The sequence below is a fragment of the Scyliorhinus torazame genome, chromosome 21 (assembly GCF_047496885.1).
Source record: "Scyliorhinus torazame isolate Kashiwa2021f chromosome 21, sScyTor2.1, whole genome shotgun sequence".
Classification (NCBI taxonomy): Eukaryota; Metazoa; Chordata; class Chondrichthyes; order Carcharhiniformes; family Scyliorhinidae; genus Scyliorhinus; species Scyliorhinus torazame.
The window spans coordinates 120632341-120648416 of NC_092727.1; the positions used below are offsets into that span (position 1 = coordinate 120632341).

Genomic DNA, 16076 nt, shown 5'->3' on the forward strand with positions numbered 1-16076 from the left:
CATTCAGTAGCACTAAATTCCCACTCTGCTGTGTTATTTACAATTGCTTCGTTCAAATTGCTGCATGATTTAAGCACAGAATGATTCATTAGATTTGATGGGGTAGGCTGTAATGATGGAATTGAACCACAATGGGGCAGATTTACCCCAGGAAACAGAAGCGAATCAGAGCATGATGTGACTTATTAATTGACTAGGAAGTTTCTCTATGGTCTCCCTCCTGCTCCAAAACTGATAAGCAGTCAATTTTGGATAAAGTGTTAGCCCGAGGCCATTGTCTACACTTTCAGGTGGACATAAAAGATCCCCCCGCTTCATTATTTCGATGAGGAGCAGGGGAGTTTCATCCATTCCTGGTGTTTCCAGCCAATATTAAGCCTCAAATGAAAATCACTTATTGTCACAAGTAGGCTTCAAATGAAGTTACTGTGAAAAGCCCCTAGTCGCCACATTCCGGCGCCTGTTCGGGGAGGCTGGTACGGGAAACAACATCAAATGAAATAGATTATCTGAACATTATCACATCGCTGCTACTGGGATCTTGCTGTGTGAAGACTGGCTGCTGTATTTCCCACGTCACAACGACGACTACACTTCAATCCTACTTCGATGGCTGTAAATAGTTTATCGATACCTTAGCGATGCAGGTCAATTCTTTCTACCCGACAGGGAGTGGCACTCGTCCCAGGTTTGGTATTGAGGAAATGCAGAGTTAAGATGCTGAGGTGAAAAGGAGGCCAAGACCAGGGGCTGGTTTCTCCCGACCCCCAGCTGCGTGTTTCTCGGAGGTGGGATTCTCCCTTCCCGCTGCTGGTCAATGGGGTTTCTCATTGGAGCCCCTCACGCCTCCCGGGTAACCCTCGGGCGGGGGGTGCGCTGCCAGCGGCAATAGAGAATCCCCACGGCCCGAGAATTCCAGCCCGGAGCAGCCGTGATCCCTTGAACGGGGAAGGAGACTCAAGGATGTGGATAGCAGAGACTGTCCATTTAACGTTTGTGTGCACACCATTCCCCAGCCGGTGGGTCTCTTCCCCCAACCCAACTGGTTCAACGATTCTCTTAAGGTTAACGTACAGGTTCAGTCGGCAGTAGGAAGGCAATTGCAATGTTCGCATTCCTGTCAGAGGGCTAGAATATAGGGCAACACGGTGGCCGCAGTGATTAGCACTGCTGTCTCACGGCACGAGGTCCCAGGTTCGATCCCGGCTCTGGGTCACTGTCCGTGTGGAGTTTGCACATTCTCCCGATATTTCCCTGGGTTTCGCCCTCACAACCCAAAGATGTGCAGGGTAGGTGGATTGGCCGCGCTAAATTGCCACTTAATTGGAATAAATGATTGGGTACTCTAAAATTTTTTTTTTAAAAAGAGGGGCGAGAATACAAGCCAGGGATGTACTTCTGAGGCTGTATGAGGCTCTGGTCAGACCCCATTTGTAGTTTTGTGAGCAGTGTTTGGGCCCGTATCTAAGGAAAGATGTTCTGGCCTTGGAAAGGGTCCAGAGGAGGTTCACCAGAATGATCCCTGGAATGAAGAGCTTGTCATATGAGGAACGGTTTGAGGACTCTGGGTCTGTACTCGTTGGAGTTTAAGAAGGATATGGGGGTTCTTATTGAAACTGACAGGATACTGCGAGGCCCGGAGAGAGAGGACGTGGGGGGTAGATGTTTCCACTTGCAGGAAAAACTAGAACCAGAGGACACAATCGCAGACTGAAGGGACGATCCTTTAAAACAGAGATGAGGAGGGCTTTCTTCAGCCAGAGGTGGTGCATCTGTGGAACTGTTTGTCGCAGAAGGCTGGGGAGGCCAAATCACTGAGTGTCTTTAAGGACAGAGATAGATAGGTTCTTGATTAATAAGGGGATCAGGGGTTATGGGGAAAAGCAGGAGAATGGGGATGAGAAAAATATCAGCCATGATTGAATGGCGGAGCAGACTCGATGGACCAAGTTAGCACAGGGCTAAATCGCTGGCTTTGAAAGCAGACCAAGGCAGGCCAGCAGCACGCTTCGATTCCCGTAACAGCCTCCCCGAACAGGCGCCGGAATGTGGCGACTAGGGGCTTTTCACAGTAACTTCACTTGAAGCCTACTTGTGGCAATAAGCGATTTTCATTTCATTTCAAGTGGCCTAATTCTGACTTCTATGTCTATGTCCTTAACCCCTTTCCTGACCACCGCCCCGCCCATGCCCCCCCCCCCCCCCCCGCCCCGCCCCGCCCGTGCTTCCCCAACCCGGGTTGTGTTTGCCTGGGGCTCAGACACGGGACCAAGCTGGCAAGGAACCTTGTGGCCTCCCGTCCTCTACACAAAATGGCTGCACAAATGCAAAGTCTCACCTCATCATCACAGCAAATAACATCAAAACAGACAATTTAAATGATTTATGTGTAATTGAGGCTGTTCTACAGGAGGTGGAGGGAAGTGGGGCTGGGTCAAGGTGAGGGGTTTGTATTTGGAGGAAGGGTTCGCCAGTCTGGAGGAGCTAAGGGGGAGGGTAGAGCTGCTGACGGGGAGTGAGTTCAGGTATCTACAGGTTAGGGTCTTTGCACGAAAGGTCTGGAGGGATTTCCCTAGGTTGCCAGGATACACCCTGCTGGAGCGACTGTTGTTTCCGGATGTGGAAGGGGAGGGAAGAATTGGGGATATAGATAAGTGGCTGGGGGAGCAGGGAGGAGAGCGGGTGGTGAAGATCAAGGAGAAATGGGAAGCGGAGTTGGGATAGAGATCAATTGGGGAGTATGGAGTGAGGCACTGCGAAGGGTAAACGGGACCTCCTCTTGTGCAAGTATGAGCCTGATACAGTTTAAGGTGGTGCACAGGGTGCTTATGATTCGGGCGAGAATGAGTGGGTTCTTTCAGGGGGTAGCAGATGAGTGTGAGAGGTGTGGGCGGGGGCCAGCGAACCACGCGCACAGGTTTTGGGGTTCAAAAATTGGGAGATTCTGGGCGGGAGTGTTCGCGGTCTTAGCCAGATAGTGGGGAGGGAGTGGACCCGAACCCCTTTGGTGGCGATTCAGTTTCAGAGAAGCCGGAGCTCATGGAGAGGAGGAAGGCCGATGTCTTGGCCTTCGCCTCTCTGATTGCACGGTGACGAATTTTGCTGGAGTGGAGGGTCCGCATTCGCCACCGGGGGTAGCAGCATGGTTGGGTGATCTGTATGACTTCCTGCGGTTAGAGAAGTATGAGTTAAGGGGCTAGGCGGGGGAGTTTGAGAAAGGTGGGGGATGTTTGTGACCGTGTTTGAGGAGCTGTTCGTCGCAGGGGGGTGGGATGTGGGGGGGGGTATGAAAAAGGAGAAAAAATCTGTACAAACTGTATAGTTGGACTGTTGGGAAGAATGTTTCCCGGGTGTTATTTGCTGTAACCTTTGTTACAAGTTTGTAATAAAATGCGTTTTTTTAAAAAGTAATTGAGGCTGGTCTCTTGTCTTTCCTGCATCTCCAATGCTGGAGGGTAAACAGTAACCAATGGAATGGTGGAAATTGCAATGTTAATGTTGGCCTTTGATGGTGAAATTTGTTCGAAACATTGACATCAGGGAATCTGGCCAATTGGTCCAGGTGGATTCCTGCGCAAACCTGGGCTCCGATCACACGGAATTCTAAAGGTGGAATTTCTCCCCCTGCTCATGGTTTAGCACACTGGGCTAAATTGCTGGCTTTTAAAGCAGACCAAGGCAGGCAGCAGCACGGTTCGATTCCCGTACCAGCCCTCCCCGAACAGGCGCCAGAATGTGGCGACTAGGGCTTTTCACAGTAACTTCATTTTAGCCTACTCGTGACAATAAGCGATTTTCATTTCATTTCATTTCATTATTGTGTTACTTAGGGCGGGATTCCCCGGCCCGCGGTCCGCCCGCGCGACCGGAGAATCCCGCCCGAGGTCAATGGATTTCCCATTGTCAGCGTCTCTCCCGTAGCGTTCTTGCGGCGGGCGGGCGGAAGAATCCAGCCTATGGTGTGCTGAGCGCAATTCTGGTCCCCATTTTGCAGAAAGAATATCGACACACAGGAGATGGGGGGGCGGGGGGGGGGAAGAGAGAAAGGGAGGGGTGGTGGCCAGGGGAGGGGTAGAGCAATTTACAAAGATGTTACCAGAATTGAGAGGTTCCAACATTCAGGCAAAGACTGACCAGGCTGCTTTCTCCGGGAAGGAAAAGACTGAGAAGCGACCGAATAGAGAACTTCAAAACAAGTTAAACATGGATCTGCAGGCGCGATCGAACCAGGGGCCAGAAATATAAGACAGTCCTCAATGAATGAGACAAGGCACCCAGGAGAAACCTCTCCACACAGAGACTGGTGACAATTGTGGAAGTTGCTACCACACAGGTAGTTCAGCAAAATACCGTAAATGCCTTCGAGAGGAGATTGGACAACTCACGAGGGGGAAAAGAATAGAAGGCAATGCTGATGGGGTGAAATGATGAGTAGCATTTCCAGGTGTCCCGCCAGACTGCTGTGCAGCTCTGAGACGCTTGAGATTTGAGTGGCAGCCGCTGATGTGTTCAGCCCTGAGAACAGCACATGGGGAATGCTAATGACATTGACGCAGCGGGGTTCCCGAGCAAACGCTCCTCACGCTGACTGATTTTTTTCTCTCAGTCTCCCCTCGACAGAGGCTGTCCATGGCGCCTCAGCAAACTGCTCTAACTTACTCCAGTGGGCAGCGGGGATAAGGACGGAGCATTACGGCCCTCTTGGCGCGGAATCACCTCCTCCGCCAATGAACAACTTCAAGTTTAATTGGAATTCCGCCTGCAGAGGTCACATTGTTCAGTATGCAATGCACAAGCTGAAGGCAGTCACAGCACTTCTGAGAGAAGCATTTGCAATTTATACGCAGACGAATTCACATTGAAATATCTCCTACGAGTCGGGTGGCCTTAAACAGCTGCTGGGGGGGCCGCCCTTTCCCAGCCCGCTATCTGACTCCCGGTTCCACGCCAATGTAATGACATCCGTCCTGCTAAGTCGCACACTCACCTACCTAAGAGTGCCCCGAATGCAACTGGGGGAGAGCCTTTGTAGGGGAGCGGCAGTGGGTCCCACCTGTAAAATCGCACCCTGAGTAAATCTTTTTTTTTTATTGTCACAGGTAGGCTTACATTAACACTGCAGTGAAGTTACTGTGAAAAGCCCCCTCGTCGCCACACTCCGGCGCCTGTTCGGGTACACTGAGGGAGAATTCAGAATGTCCAAATTACCTAACAGCACGTCTTTCGGGACTTGTGGGAGGAAACCGGAGACTCTGCGCGGACAGTGAACCAAGCTGGGAATCAAACCTGGGACTCTGACGCTGTGGAGCAACTGTGCTGCATGCCGCCCACAAGTTTGCCTCCAGATCTATCCTTCACCAATGGCTTCCCTGGATTTTAACTCTTTGTGTGTGTGTGGGGGGGGGGGGGTCTGAATAAGCTTCTGATGATCAGGGTAGGGTAACAAATGTCAGGGAAGCCCACAGCTTGATACTAAATTAATAAGAAAATGTGGTCGTTGGGTCAATTCTCCTTGATCAAGTTCAGACTGATCCTGTGGTTCAATAGCCCCTCTGCGCATACTGGCTAGGGCAATCGCATGAGGCATCAGACAGCAATCCAACGTCACTGTCACAGCGTGGGTGCAAGTGTCGTCTCACAGTTAACAAATGTCGGCCTTGCAAATGGACGAATATTGTTTTTTTAAAAATCGACAGTGCAGAGGGAACAATTAAAGGAATGAAGGAAAGCAGGTCAGAGAGGAGGGGGTACCGGTGGAGGCACCCGGATTAAACACTTACTGCTCTTCTTCTGTCTGCTTCATCCACTCCATGTCATGGGGGTCACGGGTCAGCTCCTGGGGGGGGGGGGGGGGGGGGGGGGCGAGAGGGAAGGAGAGTGGACAATGAAAACTGAAACGGCCAAACAATGAGATTGATCAGAAAAATCAGATTAATTTATCGCTCTTCCTCTGACCTGTTCCTCCCCTTCGGTTTCTGTGTGTGACTATCGCAACAGACGATTCTCGACATGGTTCAGCGCTGCTTCTGTTTAAACTGCTACCTTTAGTTTATGCCACTGTATGTTATGTCTGTCCCAATGTACTGTATTAAAAATTCTTATTAAAAACTGTCCATGTTGTCATGCGAGAGTACCTTTAAGAAATGGGGGCTTCAGAAATGTACCTTTAAGAAATGGGTGTTTACTACTGCAAGTGATGTCAGAGAGTGGGTGGAGCTGAGCTGTGTCAGCTTTTTACTTTCGTTTTAGGCTGTTTGGTGCAGGGTGTGTTTTAGTTTCGCTTTCAGTGTTGGAGCTGAAGCCAGGACAGAGCGGGTGTACTGTTGATCTCTCTGCCATGAAAAAGACTATTTCTTGATCATTTGGTGAATTCAGAATTATAAATGTTCTCAGTAGTCAATGTAAACCTAATGTGCTCTGTGAAAGGGGTTTCTTAAGTCTTCTGGATGTTGTTTGGGAGTTATTACGGATTACTTAGTGTTGTAGTCTTTGGGGGTTGTATTTGAATTAATGGTTGCTAAGATGTTCACCGTATGTTTTAAAAAGGTTACTTGAGTTCATAGAATAAACATTGTTTTGCTTTAAAAAATACTTTTCCATTTCTGCTGTACCACACCTGTAGAGTGGGCCATGTGCTCCCCATACCACAATCTATTAAAACTTGTGGGTCAGGTGAACTCCATGCTACACTTTGGAGTTCTCTAAACCCTGGCCCATAACAGTGTCTATATTTACAATGGGAATTGGTAATATCCACATTGTTGTCATATTGTCTGTCTGGTGGGGAGGCGCTAATGCCACCTACACTGTTAGGTCTAATGACAATGCTAACTGGCGTGTTCCCTCCACCCCTCCTGGTGAGACTTCGCTCTTCACTGGGAGAACCCCTCGGGTCACTTTTTAAAAAGAGGGGGGTTTGCTCTTCTCCACTGACCTGTGTGCAGCTTTCCTGGAGACTCTGCTGGCTTAGCTGGGACTGTAAGCGGTCACACTCTTCTTTGTATTGCCGCTCCCGCCACTGGCAACTGTGCAGCTTCCTCTGGAGTTCATCGATCTCCTCCTGTAACCTCTGAACTTCCAGCTCATCCAGTTGGGGGACCACCGCCCTGCAATTCTGTTGTCGCCTGGGGCTCTCCAGCCCTGCAACGCAGCACAATGCAACAAGGTCAACTTCACTGCTCATCAAACACACGCTGGATAAATGCTAAATCTCCAAACACTTCAACCCTTTGAAGCAAATGATAAAGAAACTAAACGCAGCAATGGTCTTGTGAATTCCACTGACAGCCCTATTCTTTGTCAATCGTAGACGTGAATGTCAATAGAATCCTACTGACATGACGACATGTCCTTTAGAATCATAGAATCTCTACAGTGCAGAAGGAGGCCAAGTAGCCCATCGAGCCCTTGGAAAGAGCACCCTAGCTAGGCCCACGCCCTGACCCTATCCCAGTAACCCCACCTTACCTTCCTTTGGACACAAAGGGGAAATTTATCATGGCCAATCCACCTAACCTGCACAGCTTTGGACTGTGGGAGGAAACAGGAGCACCCGGAGGAAACCCACTCAGACACGGGGAGAAAGTGCAAACTCCGCACAGACAGTTACCCAAGGCTGGAATTCAACCCCGAGAACCTGGCGTGGTGAGGCAGCAGTGCTAAGCACTGTGCCACCGATCTCCCATCTTTACCCGTCTGGACTCCATGTGACTTCAGGTCAACAGCGATGTGGTTGACTTTTAACAGTTGACTTGGGTGGCCCGGTAGCACAGTGGTTACCACTGTTGCTTCGCAGCGCCAGGGTCCCAGGTTCGATTCCCGGCTTGGGTCACTGTCTGTGCGGAGTCGGCACGTTCTCCCCGTGTCTGCGGTGGGTTTCCTCCGGGTGCTCCGGTTTCCTCCCACAAGTCGTCCACCCCCCCCCCCCCCCCCCCCCCCCCCGCCAATTTTTCTTTTTTCAATCCGTTCAAAGGGTGTGGCTGTCACTGGACAGGCCAGCATTTATTGTCCAACCCTCATTGCCCTTGAGAAGGTGGTGGTGAGCTGCCTTCTCGAACTGTTGCAGACCGGCTGGTGTAGGTACACCCATAGTGTACACCCATAGTGTACACCTGTAGTGTACACCTGTAGTGTACACCCATAGTGTACACCCATAGTCTCGTTAGCGCTGGCGTCTCAGATTTGTGACCCAGCCACAGTTAAGGAGCGGTGATCTAGTCCCAAGTCAGATTGGTGTGTGGCTTGGAGGACAAACTTGCAGGTGGTGGTGTTCCCATGCATTTTTTAATAATCTTTCTTAGTATTCCAAATAGGCTTAACAGTAACACTGCAATGAAGTTACTGTGAAAATCCCCTAGTCTCCACACTCCGGCGTTTGTTCAGGTACATTGGGAGAATCAGAATGTCTAATTTACCTAACAAGCACGTCTTTCGGGACTTGTGGGAGGAAACCGGAGCACCCAGAGGAAACCCACTCAGACACAGGGAGAACGTGCAGAGTCCGCACAGACAGTGACCCAAGCCAGGAATCGAACCTGGGGCCCTGGCGCTGTGAAGTAATAGTGCTAATCACTGTGCTACCGTGCCGCCCGTTAACAGTCCAGTGTAGCACTGTGGGTGTGTTGCACTGTCAAAGATGTCATCTTTCAGCTGAAACATTAACCGATGCCTGGGTGAATATAAAGAAAACCCAGGGCCCTCTTTTGAAGAGAGCGGGGGAGTTATTCCCGATGTCTCCTGGCCAATACTTAACTTTCACTCAACATCACAGAAACAGATTATCTGGACATTATCACATCGCTGTGGGATCCTGCTGTGCACAATTTGGCTGCCACATTTCCTACATTAGGACAGTGACCACACTTCATAAGTATTTCATTGACTGTGAAGTGCTTTGCGATGTCCAGTGGTCATGAAAAGCGCTTTATAAATGCAAGTCTTTTTTTTCGTTTGAACTACTCCCTGACATTGCGAGCTGCACACCATCACCATTCTCTGGGTAATGAGCTTTAATCTGAATTGCCAATTGGATCTCTTGGTGACTTCCTTATGCGAACAGGATACTAAACGAGTTGTTGAAGCCGAAACCAAGGCACAGAGCTTTTCTTTATCCAGCGAGTTTATTGACTTTGTTCCGTCTTACAGCTCCCACACCCAGTGTCCCAGCTGTCACCTCTTTATATATACTCAATATACTTAATTAAACAACGTCCTTCACCTGTGTCGGAAATATAACTAACATACCATGAACATCTTATATTGATGGCCTCAAGTTTTGCTCCTCCCCACAATTGCAAACACCCTCTTCGAGTCTAGAACATAGAACATACAGTGCAGAAGGAGGCCATTCGGCCCATCAAGTCTACACCGACCCACTTAATCCCCCATTCCCACCCCATCCCCGTAACCCAATAACCCCTCCTAGCCTTTTTGGACACTAAGGGCAATTGAGCATGGCCAATCCACCTAACCTGCACGTCTTTGGACTGTGGGAGGAAACCGGAGCACCCGGAGGAAACCCACGCAGAAACGGGGAGAACGTGCAGATTCCACACAGACAGTGACCCAGCGGGGAATCGAACATGGACCCAGGCGCTGTGAAGCCACAGTGCTATCCACTTGTGCTACCGTGCTGCCCAAAATCTACTCTTCCAAAATCTTTCATAATTTTAAAGCCTTCTATTAAGTCACCCCCTTAGATCTTCTCTTGACAAGAGAAGGGACCCCATCTATTGTGTCTTCCAAGATATGAACCACCATAGCTCTGCCAGTTAGTGCTTTGCTGCCTTTTAACGTGGGCTGTTTTTCAATGAAGATTGCTCCTCCCACATGCCCATCATGTCCCGAGTACCCATTGGGTGCTTTATGTACAAGGCGGCCCTGAGAACGTATGGACAATGGCACACTACCGTAACGACACCCGTGGGTCGGGCTCAGTTGTACAATTTGCTCATCCTTCGCCTGGAGCTGGTCGTTGAGCATCTGAACCGAGCTGTCCCTCAGCCTCAGCGCCTGTTCCAAACTCTGAATCGTGGAGACATGATCCTCAGCCAGGACAGTCTGGGGGGCGAAAAATAAAATTACAGATGAGCGACAGGAAAACAATTGGTCTCCATAGAGCACACTGGCTTCTTTGCTGAGTGGCACGGTGGATAGTGCCCCTGGCTCTAAGCCAGAAGTCCTGGGTTCATGTCCCACCCCAAGACGTGATGGACACGAAAGGTGTGTTCATAATGCAGCCAGATGGGTGGATTGTCAACCTGCAAATCCTCCCAATGTGCCTGCGGTAGGCGGTTAGACACCTGGTCAGCCACGACTGCTCTGGAGTGACACGCCTCAGGCTCTCAACCTAGGGCTGCAATCTCCGGACCCTCAGCCGCCTGTTTCCCGGCAGCGCGCCGTTCGCTGGCGGCAGGACTTTCTACTCCCACCGCTTGTCAATGGGATTCCCCATTGAAGCCACCCCACACCACCAGGAAACCCGCAGGCGGAGGTCCACTGCCAACGGCCAGAATATTCCCGCCCTATTCCAAGAAAAACAAGTTACAGGCACCAAAAGTGTGAGGTAATGTTTCTGGCTCATGCATTTGTCGTTGTGGTAATTCTTCCCGGCTGACTGGATTAAGCATTATTTTATTTACATTGTGAAGCTGAATTTCAAAATCGCCCTCTTCCTCCTCTACTGAAGGCATTAACATTTCGCAGAGGTTTTGTTTATAAATTTAGAGTACCCAATTCATTTTTCCAATTAACGGGCAATTTAGTGTGGCCAATCCACCTACCCTGCACATCTTTGGGTTGTGGGGGCGAAACCCACGCAAACACGGGGAGAATGTGCAAACTCCACACGGACAGTGACCCATTGCCGGGATCGAACCTGGGACCTCAGCGCCGTGAGGCAGCAGTGCTAACCACTGCACCACCGTGCTGCCCGCATTTTGCAGAGTTAGTCTGATTGGTACTGGCAGACCTCCAAGAACCTTGCCTCAGCAACTGTCTTTCCTGTCTTTTAATATTCATCCCTGATATGCACGCCGTTGACGAGGCAAAATTTCATTACGCATCCCTAGTTAACCTTGAAGTTCCAGGTGATGCACCTTCTTCTGGAACCACTGCAGTCTATATGGTGAAGGTGCTGTTAGGTAGTGTGCTCCAGGACTTTGAACAGGCCGCAATGGGAGATCGGTGATAAATATCCACGTCAAATGATGTGTGGCTTTAGGGGAACCCATGCACCCGCTGCCCAGGCCCGTCTTGGTCACAGAGGTTGCTGGTTTGGGACGAGATGTTACACCAAGGCCTCATCTTCCCTCTCAGGTGGATGTAAACAATCCCAGCACACTATTCAGAGAAGTGCAGGGGAGTTCTCCCTGGTTTCCTGGCCAATATTTATTCTTCAGCCAACATCCCTAAAAATAGATGATCCGATTATTGTCACATTGCTGTTTGTGAGATCTTACTGTGCAGTAATTCGTTGCTGCGTTTGTCACAGTACAACAGTGACTACATTGTCCAAGTAATTGGTTGGTTGTAAAACACTCTGGGGGTGCAGTAAAAGGCGCGATATAAATGTAATGCCATTCTGTTTACTCACTCTGCAGTCATGGGAACTCAGGTTCTGCTCTAATAGACGCAACATATCTTTCATGGATGACAGACTATTGAAACCATGTCCGTTTTACTAAGAGCTGTATCTTAAAAAAAAGATTTTTATTTATATAGCACCTTTCAAGACCACTGGATTTTTGACAGCCAATGAAGTCCATTTTGAAGTGTAGCCACTGTTGTATTGTCGGAAACACAGCAGCCAATTTGCACACAGCAAACTCTCCCAAACAGGAAGGGCAGCAGAGAGAACTTCCCCGCTTTTGTTTGAAGTAGTGGCGTGCAATCTTTAATATTTTGCATCCACGCCTTGGTTTTAATGTCGCATCCAAAAGACAGCACCGCTGACAGTGCAGTGCTCCCTCGGTACCGCACTAGAGTGTCAGCTTTGATTATTGTGTTCTAGCCCTGGAACGGGACTTCAACATAGACAGTCAGAGGCACTGAGCCACGGCTGAAACCAGGTGACGTTTACCTTACGTGAGTGCCAGATGTACCTCGGAGACTGCGGCCCATTTACTTTACGTCGACTTTCCATTTTTAAAATATAAATAAGTTTAGAGTAACCAATTAATTTTTTCCAATTAAGGGGCAATTTACCGTGTTCAATCCACCTAGCCTGCACATCTTTTGGCTTGTGGGGGGCGAAACCCACGCAAACACGGGGAGAATGTGCAAACTCCACACGGACAGTGACCCAGAGCCGGGATCGAACCCGGGACCTCGGCGCCGTGAGGCAGCAGGGCTAACCCACTGCGCCACCGTGCTGCCCGGCTTTCCGCTTTTAGCATTTTCCATGCACCATATGCTATGCAGTCTCAAAGGAAATCACTACTAGTAGCTACAGCCAGAGCACTATCATGCGTGCACAGATCCTTACTGCAGGAGAGCCATCCAAAAGGCCCCATTGAGAGCTGTAACGTGATGTTAAAAAAAAAAAATGACTTTAATGTGAGGAGTAATGGTGAACCCTTTCTGCAAAATTCCTGTTCTATCTCCCCGGGCTGCCTGACATCAGTTCCTCCGACAAGGAACAGCCAGGAGTCACGAGGTGTAATATTTAAAGCAGGTTAGCTTGAAATCCCAGCCTGCATTTGGCTCACAGGATACACGCTTGATGCTTCGAAACAATTCCTTCCAAAGCCCCTCCAGCAGCAGCTGCTAAAAATAGAACTACGATAGAGAAAAAAACAATTCCCGTGGACGCTTGCATCGCAGACGACAGCCAAAATGAAAAACTGCGAGGGTCGGAAATTAAATTGAATTTTTAAAAATAGAAAAGCTTGAACTGTCCCATCTCTTGAACCTGAAATATTCATCTGCATTCCTCCCTTGCCTATCTTATCAGATGTCGACTGACCCACCCTGTACTTTCCGGCATGTTCTGTACATCGTGAACTGCAGCAGCATTTATCCCGCAGCAACCTCTCCTAATGATTGGAAAAGGCCACATTTATTTTTTTTAAAAGATGAGCCGGCAGGGCCTTATTGATCGCAGGAGTGGCCAATGCTGCAGGATTGACCTGGTGTCCCCAGTGGGTTAAAGGGAAAATTAAAGGGGGAGAATGCTTTTTGGGCAGCGAGTGGTTTAGGTTACGTAAGTACTAGTGCTACGTACTACGTGACTACGGAAGAGGCAGGTGAATGAAATGAAATGAAAATCACTTATTGTCACAAGTGGGCTTCAATGAAGTTACTGTGAAAAGCCCCTAGTCGCCCCTAGTCGCCACATCCCGGCGCCTATTCGGGGAGGCTGTTACAGGAATTGAACCGTGCTGCTGGCCTACCTTGGTCTGCTTTCAAAGCCAGCAATTTAGCCCAGCGTGCTAAACAGCCCCATTCAAGCCTGGCTTTCAAACGAGGACTTGGACGATTAGCTGAAGAGGGAGGAGAAGAAATTGCAAGGCTACTGGGGAAAGGCGGAATGGGGGAGGGTGAAGCTGAGTTGCTCTCGCAGAGAGCCAGCATGGAAACAAAGGGCCAAATAGCCACCTTCGGTGATGTAAACGTTCCGTGACGGCATGATTCCAGACACCTCCATGAGCGACTCAAGGGAAAAATCAGAGGAACATTTGAAAAATGTGGTTTTTAGAAACATTTTCTTTGAACCCTTCTGTTCATTAATTATGGAGATATTAGAGCTGAGGAGATATTAGTCTTTGTGGCTGGCAGTCAAGCAGGAGCCAATCGAGGAATAGAGAAATTAGTCACATACTGATTGGTGGAGGATGGTGGCATATCATAGTAATGGGCATGGAGGGCAAAATGGTTAGCACTATTGTCTCACAGCACCAGGGATCTGGGTTCGATTCTGATGAATTGCCCCTTAGTGTCCAAAACGTTAGGTGGGGTTACGGGGATAGGGCGGGGGAGTGGGCCTAGGTAGGGTGCTCTTTCGGAGAGTTGATGCAGACCCGATGGGCTGAATGGCCTCCTTCTGCGCTGTAGCAATTCTATGATGGGTGAGCAATGGCAAGTGGGTGGGGATGGAATATATCCAACCAGAGACGGGAACCGGAAGGCTAGTGGTTTGATTTTTACAGTTGAATGTTTTGCTGGGCCCTCTCAGAGGGAATTAAGAGCCAACCATCCTGGGTGGCACGACGTAGTGGTTAGCACTGCTGCCTACGGCGCTGAGGACCCAGGTTCAAGTTTGCACATTCTCCCCGTGTCTGTGTGGGTCTCACCCTCACAACCCAAAGATGTGCAGGTTAGGTAGATTGGACATGCTAAACTGCCCTTTGTGTCCAAAGATGTGCAGGTTAGGTAGATTGGACATGCAAATTTGCCCCTTTGTGTCCAAAGATGTGCAGGTTAGGTGGACTGCACATGCTAAATTGCCCCTTTGTGTCCAAAGATGTGCAGGTTAGGTGGACTGGACATGCTAAATTGCCCCTTTGTGTCCAAAGATGTGCAGGTTAGGTGGACTGGACATGCTAAATTGCCTATTTGTGTCCAAAGATGTGCAGGTTAGGTGGACTGGACATGCCAAACTGCCCCTTTGTGTCCAAAGATGTGCAGGTTAGGTGGATTGGACATGCTAAATTGCCCCTTTGTGTCCAAAGATGTGCAGGTTAGGTGGACTGGACATGCTAAATTGCCCCTTTGTGTCCAAAGATGTGCAGGTTAGGTGGACTGGACATGCTAAATTGCCCCTTTGTGTCCAAAGATGTGCAGGTTAGGTGGACTGGACATGCTAAATTGCCCCTTTGTGTCCAAAGATGTGCAGGTTAGGTGGATTGGACATGCTAAATTGCCCTTTTGTGTCCAAAGATGTGCAGGTTAGGTGGGGTTACAGAGACAGGGTGAGGGTGTGGGCCTCGGTCGGGCGCTCTTTCAGAGGGGCGGTGCAGACTTGACGGGCCGAATAGCCTCCTTCTGCATTGTAAGAATTCTATGTTTAAACCTTAGCAGCGATCATCAAATATCGCCTGGGAAATGTGGTCAGTGCCGCAGTCATCTTTACAATTCTTCTCAGTGCTAATTTTAACTTCTCCCTACTGAAATCCAACCAGCAATCAAAAAAAAAAACCTCTGTATTTTTAAAAGGCATTTTTCCTCAGAGCTGTTTTGTGAACTGCGCACATCCAAAAATAAACACTTCAAATCACTTTGAACCATTATCAATAAATTCGGGGCCAATTCCGGGCTCCCCGCAGGGGGCCTGGCCGGTGATTTTCAGCCCAATTCATTTTGAGGCACGGGAATGACTGTCTGTGAGCCGGACATATCCACCAGTCTGCACCCCTGGGAGCCCAGAAACAGCTGCAGAAACACAGGCTCCAGGCACAGCAGGGGCAGGGGCAGAAAATACAGCCATTGACTTTGATGGGACCGATGGAAAATATCGCTCACTATTTTACAGTGGTAATAACGAATTAAAGGGGCTCCTTGAAGTAGCCCCTTTGTTGTGACCCAGTTATTAAAGAGCTGCCGCCTGGCAAGCTATCAGATTCCCACATTGAATTCCTGTCTGTGCTGTGTAAGCTGATACTACGTTTGGCTCTCGATGCCTCAGGATTAAACTCAGACTTTCCACATCTAGAATCAGCACACGGCAGACAAAGCCCATTGCTTGTGCCTATTTTCCATTCTGTAACAAGTACGGCTGACCGGGGAACTCTCTCATTCTTACCAACCACCAGGGCGGCGTTGGGCGGATTTACAGGTCGGCAAGCAACCTGTTCAGTCGCATGACCATTCCTTGGTCATCAAGTCCCAGAGTGCCAAGTGGGATTCGAACCCGGTGCTTCTGCTCAGAGGCAGGGATGCTAGCCACTGCGCTGCAAGGTCTCCCCTCAGGATTGGGCCAGCAGAACACATAGAGCTCCATCTCTTGATTGTTTCCTCTGTAGATTTTGGGTGAGGAGAGCCTGCAGTGCAGAAGCAAACCATCTGGCCAACTGATCTATGTGGGGCTTTATGCTCCCTACACTTCCTCACCTCACCCCACCTGCATATCCTCTTTTCCA

The 16076-nt window shown here is 49.4% G+C and overlaps 1 protein-coding gene across 7 annotated transcripts in view; it reads right to left on the reverse strand.

Moving 5' to 3' along the window:
- LOC140398586 (TANK-binding kinase 1-binding protein 1-like) overlaps positions 1-16076 on the reverse strand; it is a 169572-nt gene that overhangs the window by 126228 nt on the left and 27268 nt on the right. For all 7 annotated transcript variants that reach the window (XM_072487410.1, XM_072487409.1, XM_072487412.1 and 4 more), the window contains 3 exons: positions 9909-10059; positions 6935-7140; positions 5781-5836 (listed from right to left, as the gene is read on the reverse strand). In XM_072487410.1, the coding sequence (XP_072343511.1) occupies positions 5781-5836; positions 6935-7140; positions 9909-10059 (413 nt within the window). The remainder of the gene's footprint in view (positions 1-5780; positions 5837-6934; positions 7141-9908; positions 10060-16076) is intronic.